The sequence below is a fragment of the Salvia splendens genome, unplaced genomic scaffold (genome assembly GCF_004379255.2).
Source record: "Salvia splendens isolate huo1 unplaced genomic scaffold, SspV2 ctg268, whole genome shotgun sequence".
NCBI classification, from domain to species: domain Eukaryota; kingdom Viridiplantae; phylum Streptophyta; class Magnoliopsida; order Lamiales; family Lamiaceae; genus Salvia; species Salvia splendens.
In genome coordinates, this window is record NW_024598906.1 from 1 (window position 1) to 10,695 (window position 10,695).

Here is a 10,695-nt window from a genome sequence, read left to right on the forward strand (position 1 = left end):
GAGAAAGCTCCCATTATCAGTGTGAAGCAACTTCCCTGCATCTTCTTCCATATGAACTCTAGTCACACCAAACTTTCTATGCCCGCCACCAAACTCAACCGGGAGGTCAACATCAAGATAACACCAGCTGCAATTGGGATATCAAACTGCGATATTTGGTAACCCTTTGGAAGGTCCGGATAAAAGTATTGCTTCCTATCAAACTTCGAGCTAAGAGAAAGTTTACAGTTGAGTGCTAGACCAACTTTTACTGCGGACTCTATAACCTTTGAGTTGAGAACGGCAAGGCCCCGGGCAATCCCATGCAACAGGACAAACACTAGTGTTGGGTGAGCCCCGTAGTTATACGGACAGCTGCAGAAGGCTTTTGTAAGGGTTGAAAGCTGCACGTGGGTTTCGATTCCAATGACTGCCTCGTAGTTTTTCAAGATCTTCGTACTTTGCAGATTCTGATTTCGGAGAAGCTTTCAATTGAGTCTGTTGCTTTTCTTGCATAGCGGTTTGTCCCTGTGAACTTCGCACCCTGAATGTCTCACATGTTTTCTAGCAACATAAACCGCCGGGTACAACCGAAAGCAATTCGAATGTATGCCCTTAATAACGTCAATGCCATTTCATAGACTCCAAAACTTCAACCTCAGATCCCAAATGAAGAATTCACCTAATATAATACATAAAGAACAATGATAAGTATCAAGACTGAATTTTATTGATATGAGAAACCAATCAAGTGAGAAACAACACAGAGAGACTATGCCAAAAAACAAAATGAACTGAGCCCAAATCAGCTAAATTCAAGGCTATTGGTGCTCGAAACCTTTTGATACCATTGCAACTACATAAAATCCATGCTTAGGGATTATGGAAGAAACCAGAATTCAGATAACAAATTCATCTTCTAACCAAGCAAACACAATTGTAGCTTGTCCCATTTATGAATTACATTTTCAGTAAAAAGAAACACTAATTCAGCCAAGCATTTTCTCAAACACTTGGTCTGCGAGCACGATTGCAGAAAGCAGGAGCCCAATAGAAATGAATGACTAACAGAATAAAATCTTCTCTATTAAATAACTGAAGGCTACCGCAAATGAAATACGCAAAGTTAAAGACCAAAAAAATTTGCAGGACTGTGTTAATCAGAAAATTATTCTGTGGCCAAAAAGGTGTTCAATCGATCAGCTTGTGAATGGTATGAGTGTAACAAATTTTTTGCAAACCTTAACAACGGATTGGCGAGAAGCGCACTGCTTGTCTGGTCTGCACACTCTCACTGCCGCTAAAATAGAAGATAAATCATGAAATAATATTCAAATAAAAACTAATTTACTTCTAGTACGTGCAACAGAAGTGGTCGTGCCGGAGTGGTTATCGGCATGACTAGAAATCATGTGGGCTTTGCCCGCGCAGGTTCGAATCCTGCGCGACCACCTTTTTTTCAGTTTCTATTTTGCAATATAATTAGGTAGTACTCCCTCCGTCCATTTTGCAATATATATTAGGTAGTACTCCCTCCGTCCCAAGAAAGATGGCACGGCACGGATTTTATGCAATATGTAATTTTATTTTTTTTCGGTTTCTATTTTGCAATATATATTAGGTAGTACTCCCTCCGTCCATTTTGCAATATATATTAGGTAGTACTCCCTCCGTCCCAAGAAAGATGGCACGGCACGGGATTTTATGCAATATGTAATTTTATTTTGTTTGTTGATTGGAGAGAGTAAATATTTCAGTTTCTATTTTGCAACTATATATTAGGTAGTACTACAAGACAAGATATTCATAACCAAAAGGAATTTGATCTTTAAGTTTTCTTCGTATTAACACGTCTCTCCAGCTCAGTATGTGGGCCTGCTAGTTATTCAGGAGCTCATGCATCTTGTGACTATGCTTATCTTTTTATCAACATGCCTCTCCAGCTGAGGGTGTACTGCTTTCATACTACACGTTATCGGGTGATTCAGGAGCTCATGCATCTTGTGACTATGCTTATCTTTGTATCAACATGCCTCTCCAGCTGAGGGTGTACTGCTTTCATACTACACGTTATCGGGTGATTCAGGAGCTCATGCATCTTGTGACTATGCTTATCTTTGTATCAACATGCCTCTCCCGCTGAGGTGTGGTCCTGCTAATATGTAAATTATTTTTGGTATTGCTTTCATCCTCTACTTTATCAAGTGGTTCAGTAGCTTATGGTGTTACTATGCTTTGCTATGCATCCCATCTTCAATCCTCTCGAACTTATTTTGCCAATGTTGCTGACAAACAAGTTGGTCATTGTTGATTCAGACACATTACATTGCGTTTTAAACTCTATAATTCTACTTTGAAAAAATCATTGAAATGCTCAAAAAATGTTGGACTTAATTATTGAATTCTCTAACTTTAATTCAAATGTTTTCACGTTATTTTTCGAAATAGCTTTTTTATTTGAAATGTCACGATAAAATCCGTTACTTGAATTAACAAGTTCTTAGTAGATTTTAATTTTATATACTCCATATTCTTTGCTAAAACTTCACTACACACGTTAAATATTAAACTTTTCCACTAATAATAACCATAACTTATTCTAAAAAATCTTTGTTTGTGTTGAGTCAAAATGAGATTATAAATGGCGGAAGGTGGAAGATGGAAGTATATATCATGGCATAAAATTAAAAAATCCAAATGGTAGAGTTAGGTTGCATTAGCAATTTAAAAAAAAAAAACGCTACTTAACTTACCCACCATTAGAAATCAACAATTTTCGGATGAAATTGACTATCAATGACTCTTCTCCCCCAATCGTAAAGCAGAAACAATAGAGCAGAAAATGGAGAAATTTCAGCAACATCAATGGTCGAGAGCTGTGAAATCACGGTTATCTTACAAGAACGCCACAATTCTTGTCTGCTTATTCAACATCACCACTGTTCTTCTCTTGCTACATGGCTTCCTCTATTCTCCCTCTTCCAAATCGCCCATCTCTAATAAAGGTCTCATATTTCTTAATTTCCTCTCTTGTTATCAAATTTTATCAAAGTATGTTTTCTTCTTGTTTTGATTTTAGATATAGGGTTTCCGCTTCTGTGGGTTTCTGCCGTTTATGCGAAATTAGGGGGTTTATTTTCTGACTGTATCAAATCTTGAAGAAATTAATTAGCTATGCTTTCGAAGATTGGGTTTAGGCTAGAAATATTAATTGTTGAACTAATTGATTGCTATCTGAAATTCTGTTTTCCTCTAGGAAATTAGTTGAAGAAATTAATTAGCTATGCTTTTTATGTGGATTTATTACTTGAATTGTGAAGATTATGGTTAGTTATTCACTTACAAATGTATGCTGAAAAGCTGTCTTATTGAAGTACTCCCTCCGTCCCACAAGAATATGCACTCTTTCCTTTTAGTCCGTCCCACAAGATTATACACTTTCTAATTTTGGAAAGATACTTCTCTCTAAGTAGGTGGAGCCCATTCTCCACTAACAATACTTTAATTTCTTTTTCTCTCAACCTCTCTCTTACTTTACCAATATACATAAAACTCGTGCCAAACTCAAAATGCATATTCTTGGGGACGGAGGGAGTAGTATTTGTAAATTGTCTCGTACCAGCAATTGTAATGTTGGTCTAATATCATCTTAAAATTTTGAGTTCTTTGTTCTCGTTTTATGTCGAAAAGTAGTGAAGGGTTGCCATTGTTTCAAATGTGTTAAGAATTATAATGGGGATGCTTTTCCATGCTTCCATTTGTGTAGTTGTAAATGATCAAATTCCATGAAGCCAAAGCTTGATTGAATCAGTTCACTTTATATAAATTTAGTAACGTGGATTCTTCGCTTCAACCTTATTGCTTTTGTAGTTTTTGCCTCTTGTAGCTGAAATTAGTTATGTTGTATATTCTGTAAAACAAAAGGTTTGTTTGCTTCTAAACTTGGATGTGCTGCTGATTCTTTGTGGCACAGCTCTATACAGGCATATAAAGGAATCCGAAGACATAAGACGCACATTGATTCCTCGTGATCTCATCAAGAGAGTGAGTATTCTCACTATTCCGTGCCTTCTGAACTAGTACACTACTATGTTATAATAATGCATCTCGATTAACCAAAAAAGTAGCTGCTCTTCCAAGTTTGATCTCTTAGTTTTATAGCATCTGAAAAACACTTCAATTTTCTGGTTAGGTTAGAGAAATTGGAGAGGATGTGTATGTCGAAACAGAACAAATCCCTCAGAAAGATGCGAAGCAGACAGCTGCAGTGGACCTTAGATCAAGATTGAATAATTTCCGTTCGTATTCAGATGCAGGCAGCAACAAAGGTGATTCCTTTCAATTTCCTTCTTGTGACGCCCGTCTCTTCTCTTGTCTTTATTCGTTGGCTTCATTATCCTGTTTAAGATTGTTGGGTATCGGTGGTGCACTCCGAACTCCACATTAGTATGATATTGTCCGCTTTGGACAAAGCCCTCACGGTTTTGCTCTTGGGGTACTCCCCAAAAGGCCTCATACTAATGATGAGTTGGGGAGCACATTTATATGCTTGCAACTCATGGAGATATGGTTGCTTCACCACAATCCTCCTCTCAAACCAAGACCACCAGACCAAGACCACATGTCTGCCCCCATGTTACTGGTCACCAGGTCACCACAGGTCTTGGTCGAGCTCACGCAGAGACATCGGAGAACTTGCAAGGGCAACCCACGAACCCCGAGCCACACAGCCCAGCCCTGAACCGGCTCTGATACCACTGTTGGGTATCGGTGGTGCACACCCGAAATCCACATTAGTATGATATTGTCCGCTTTGGGCAAAGCCCTCACGTTTTGCTCTTGGGTACTCCCCAAAAAGCCTCATACTAATGGGAGTTGGGTAGCACATTTGTATGCTTGCAACCCTTGTCCATTCTCCGATGTGGGATATGGTTTGCTTCACCACAAAGATGTTAGTTGGTGATGTGATTAGCATCCCCAGGATACAAGGTTCATGATAGTTTTGTAGTGAGAAAAAGTGAAAAACTATGCGGGAGTTCAAGTTTCGTCTATTATAACTGTGTAAGCATCTGCAGCACTTGAGGAGTGGCGCAAGCGGAAGATGGAGAGGCGAGGCAACGTTCTTTGGTGAAGGATGGAACGGCCAGCTCCCAGCCCTATTGAACTCTTGTAAAGTTCTGATCGTTGAACCTGTGCTACATGTTTGTTGCTCGATGATCGTCATTCCACCAACTAGATCATCGTAATGTATGTATATCTCTTGAATACTTTTAATATGTTCATGCTGTGTAATGTAATACTCTCTATCCCTAAAAATAGACTAGTTTTACCATTTAGGCCATCCATTAAAATTAGACCAATTCTAATGATGTCGTCTCATTCTCCATTAACAATACTCAAATCATGTTTTCTTTCTATCTCTCTTACTTTACCAATTACGCATTAAAACCTATGGCGTTTCAAAATTTGTCTATTTTTAGGAGACGGCATTAAATCCATCCTTCCAAAATTGTCTATTTTTAGGAGATAGATGGAGTAGTTTTTTTATGATCGTAGCATATGGTGCATTTTCTGCTTTATTTCTGATGAGCATTTGCTCTAATGTGTTTTTCAAGTCAAATCGTCCAATGTATCATTGTGTAACATTTTTTATTGCATCGATGTTGCTTGTTAGATTAATTGAATAATTTGGCCAATTATATTCAGAAATGGTGAAATTTGTAAGTATAAAAGTTCAGATGTGGCAATTATCTATATATGCAACATGGGATTAAAAAAAAGTGGGAATTGCCTAAAATGTGATCTTTTTAAATGGAAGATTCAACTTAAAATATGAATTTATTTAAAAAAATTCCTTAATTAAAACATTAAATTTGTACGTTACTACTTCCTCTGTTCTACCAAAGATGACTCACTTTCTTTTAGTTTGTCTCATATATTGATCCATCACAATTAATCTAACTTCATCAAATAACCAATTGAATGAGAATTAAACCCGAACACATTTTTATAGCTTGAAACTACACAAGACAGACCAAATTTAACCCAAAAATGCTTGAAAATGCCGATTTATCACCAACATTGATAAACTAACACAACAATAAAATCTAAAATACTTAAAATGTATGCATCAAATCTCGAGGAAACATAATACAATTAGATTCTCGTCATTATACAAACTCAAGCTTACTATGATCATCAAAATTTTGTTGAGATATCTTTAGAAATAATTAATACACGATTGAACAATTACACAGCCGGTTAACCACGCACAAGTATAACATAGTGGAGTAGTAGGGATGTAATCAATGCAAAATTCTATATATTGTACAAACTCCAAACTATGATCTGGATCGTTAGAAAATGTCAACAGATGACAAAATAACATCAACAGAAAATATCAACACAATGTCAACGGTTGACATTGTGTTGACATCAAAAATCTTGATATTTTATACTGTATTGATATTGTGTTGACAATGTGTTGAAAAGTTTGGAGTTTGTACAATATATAGAGTTTGAATTATAAAATTATAATACTATCCTAGTGAGTATTAGTAAGCTGTTTTTATATTTTTAGAAATTATAGCACAGCGCGCTAATTCTTTATTTTTATTTAATGCAACAACCCAAGGTGACAACAATAAATATGCAGTTTACTATTTTAGTCATGTACTCCTATTTCTTTACTGTTTACTATATTACTACTTTTTAGTCTAAGCAACTTTCTATTTCTAGGCATACTAATCTTTTTGTGTATCTAGGCATGTTTAATTTCTTGACAATCACACTGTAACTATCAGTGTCCAGGCGAACAGTCATGTTACAGCCAAAAAAAACTTAGTCCGCCTAGTCAGCACAGTCACAAAACACTCTTCCATCACATCATCACAAAATAAATAAAGAAAAAAAACGTAAAAGACCGCCGCCCGCCGCGGCGGTTTCGATGGCTCACAATAGGACGCCGCGCGCCGCCCCGTCCTCGCCGCATAGCCGGCGCAGCTGTCTCCAGTCCAGCAATAGCCGCCAAGGCTGCGCCCGCCACGCGCGCTGTTATTATGGACACTCTAAGCCAGAAACATAAACATAAACCACGATAATAACTGTTGTCGTAAGTCCAAAAAACAAATAGCTTTATTTCATATCATATATAATAATGTATTTTAGTTATATTTCTGTTTAAAATTTAATTTGTTTAATGTACAACCTCCAACTACACAAGTTTTGACATCTACATAATTTTGCTATATATGATTTGTCTAAATTGAGTTCTAATAATGAATTGATTTTTTATTTGCATAGGTGTGGTCCGGCTCCCCTCTTCTTCTGGCAGCCTTAATCGCTCCTACATACATTTTAAAATGGCTTCTTTTTTTAACTACTACACAATTACTAACAGCAACTCACCTCTCTCTATATATACATGGATTCTTAGCTTGTTTAACTACAACACAATTTGCAGCTCTAGCGAAATCTTTATTTTGTTGTGTTGGGATTTGCAAATGGCGGCTCTAAATTCAACAGTTTCTATCATCGCCCTGAGTCCAAGTTCTCCCCCAGCTTGTGGGGTGATCATTTCATCAATCACATTTCTGACTCCAATGTATATATATACATATGTCTACGCTTTCATTTTATTTACTACTATATTTATTTTCACTTTAACAAAGATTAATTGTTTGCATTGATTGTAGGTTTAGAAAAATACTCAAAGACAATTGAAGTGCTGAAAAATGATGTTCGAAGTCTGCTAACAGCTCCACAAACTAAAATGATTGACATCATGAATCTGATCAACACACTCGAGCGCCTGGGCGTTTCGTATCATTTTGAGAATGAGATCGAAGACAAACTGCAACAATTTATCAATCTCAATACGAATTATCACGATAATGAAGCCTATGATTTGTACACAGTTGCTCTCCATTTTCGATTATTCAGGCAGCACGCCACCCTATATCTACTGGTATAGTACATATCTACTTATGTACTCCCTCTGTTCTGCGATAGTTGAGTCATTTCATTTTCTGCACTCGTTTGGGAAAAATGGTAATAAATAGTTAAAATTGAAAGAGAGTAAAGTATGTGATAGAATAAGGTATATAAGAGTGCAGAAACGGAGGGAGTACTACTTATTGAACTATAAATAATAAATCTATGACTAATTTGCAAATTATTTGAAGCAGAAATATTTGGTAAATGGACTGATGCGAAGGGAAATTCAAAGAGAGCATTAAGAGCGACGCGAAGGTATGCTGAGTTTGTATGAAGCTTCATACCTTAGAACAAGCGGAGAAACCATACTGACGAGCACTTGCTTTTACTACGGCCACATTGAAATCAATGGTGGCAAGCCTGGGATCGCCCCTTAAGAACAAGTTGCGCATGCCCTCGTCCAGCCCTTGCATTTAGCTCCCTAGAGTCGAAGCACGCAGCTTCATCTCTTGTATGAAAACGAAGAGCAAAAAAATGAAACCATATTGAAATTGTCCAAGGTTGACTATAACCTATTGCAGATACTGCATAAAGAAGAGCTCAGTCAAATCTCAAAAACATATATTATCTTGAATTAGAAAAGACCAGTGTTATGCTATACTAATAAATTATCTTGATTGATACACATATATATAGTGTGGAAAGAATTAGGGCTTATCTCGAAACTTTCTTATGCAAGAGATAGAGTGGTGGAGTGTTTCTTTTGGGCTGTGGAGTGCATCATGAGCACAATATTCTCGTGCTCGTATCATGCTTGCCAAGACCATTGCTATGATATCTCTAATAGATGACACCTACGATGCTTATGGTACAATCGAGGAACTCGAGGTTTTCACTGAGGCGATACAAAGTAAGTTGTCCACCAAGAATCATCTTATTTTTGGTTGCTCAAGACTTTAAGAAATGCTGGTAGAAGAAGTTAGTGAAATGTTTGTTCCACTTTTATATACTACTATCAGTTTTATAATTAAACATGAATGGACTGAGTTAGTGGAATATGAAACGTACCAATCACATAATAAAAATGAAGTGAGACAAATAATGACAAATGGAGAGAGAGTGTGCAATTAGGTTTCAGTGGTCATCAATTAGGGTTTACAACCTTGTTTACTTATAACAAAATTTCTTGCTTGCTTAGGTGGGATGATGGAGAAATTGCTAGACTCCCAGAGTACATGAGACCTCTCTACAAAGCTCTTTTAGAACTCTACAAGCAATTTGAGGAAATATTAGCTAAGGAAGGACGATCCTACGCAACACACTATACCATAGAAACAGTATGATTCGTGTGCCTTAAGGAGAATTCTATTAGTACTATTATAAAAGTGTGTATTCATTCAAAAGTTATATATATGCAGCTAAAGGAATTGGTAAGGGGCTATTTTGTGGAGGCAAAGTGGTTCATAGAAGGATACTTGCCACCATTTGAGGAATACCTTAGCAATGCTCTCATTACCAGCACCTACTGTTACCTCACCACCACTTCTTTTATGGAATGGAACTGCTCGAAAGGAACACTTTGAATGGCTAAGTAAGAAGCCTAAAATGCTTGTGGCCGCACTCACAATATGTCGATTGGTTGGTGATGCATCTAGTTATGAGGTACGTACGCATATGAAATATTTTCTCTATGATCATGGTGTTGTAAAATCAAATTGAAATGCGGAGAGTTTAATGTCTCCACATGTCTTCTTTTATAGAAAAATGCTAATCCCATGCTAAGTAAACAAATCTCTTGGTTTTGTACTTTGCTATTACATAATCCCTAGTATTAGCTTTATAATTCTTGACTTTGTATAAATTTTGGTGTTTAGACAGAGAAGGAGAGAGGCCAAGTTGCAACTGGCATGGACAGCTACATGAGGGAGAATGGTGTGACAAGGAAGAGGCCATGGCCAAATTTTGGAAAATGTCTATGGATGCGTGGCAGGATAGCAACGAGGAGTATTTAAAGGAGTCTTGCTATATATCGAAGGATATTCTTTTGAAAATATTCAATTTGGAACGAGTAGTAGATGTTAGCTACAAGAACAACGAAGATGGATATACTCATCCCCATAAGTTTTGGAGCCTCATATTATTGCCTTGCTAGTTGACCCCATAGAGTTTAGTGATCAAACTTCGCATCAGTTGTATTAGTATAAGGCTACTGATGTGAGATTTATAAAACTAAATAAGTTCTATCTCCTTTATAGGCAAGTATTTTGGAATGATCTCTCATGTTTGATTTGTAGATCTATATAACAAGATGCATGCATGTCCTATTTTCCCATATTCCTTTCAAGTAAATAGTGTAATTGTCATTTATAATTAATTACTATATGGCAAGAAAATTACTCAATGACCATTGAAGTGCTGAAAAATGACGTGAGAAGTATGATAACTGCTCCAGAAACCAAAATGATAGACACCGAATCTGATCGACACAATCGAGCGCCTAGGCGATTCGTATCATTTTGAAGACGAGATCGAAGAGAAACTGCAACAGTATTTCCATCTCGATTCGAATTACCACGATGATGAAGCCTATGATTTGTACACAGTTGCTCTCCACTTTCGATTATTCAGGCAGCACGGCTATCCTATATCTACTGATATATATGTATTATCTTGGAAAGTATTCATCATCATATATTCAAGATTGCATAATTGAATATAAATAAAGCAAGAGCTTCGAACAACATGTATTTCACGTAAAACTAAAAAGCAGTAATAGTGTTT

The 10,695-nt window shown here is 36.8% G+C and overlaps 1 protein-coding gene, 1 non-coding gene and 1 pseudogene across 2 annotated transcripts; all 3 read left to right on the top strand.

The window, feature by feature from the left end:
* The first annotated feature begins 1,350 nt into the window (after window positions 1–1,350).
* Window positions 1,351–1,432, top strand: TRNAS-AGA. The gene has a single exon. It is a non-coding gene; the product is annotated as a tRNA-Ser (tRNA).
* Window positions 1,433–2,704: 1,272 nt separating this feature from the next.
* Window positions 2,705–5,396, top strand: LOC121789524. The gene is made up of 4 exons (XM_042187965.1): window positions 2,705–2,984; window positions 3,953–4,023; window positions 4,172–4,307; window positions 5,055–5,396. The coding sequence occupies exons 1-4, from the start codon at window positions 2,822–2,824 to the stop codon at window positions 5,108–5,110; spliced, it is 426 nt and encodes a 141-aa protein (XP_042043899.1). The 5' UTR covers window positions 2,705–2,821; the 3' UTR covers window positions 5,111–5,396.
* Window positions 5,397–7,481: 2,085 nt separating this feature from the next.
* On the top strand, window positions 7,482–10,113 carry LOC121789523 (annotated as a pseudogene).
* Window positions 10,114–10,695: the final 582 nt, after the last annotated feature.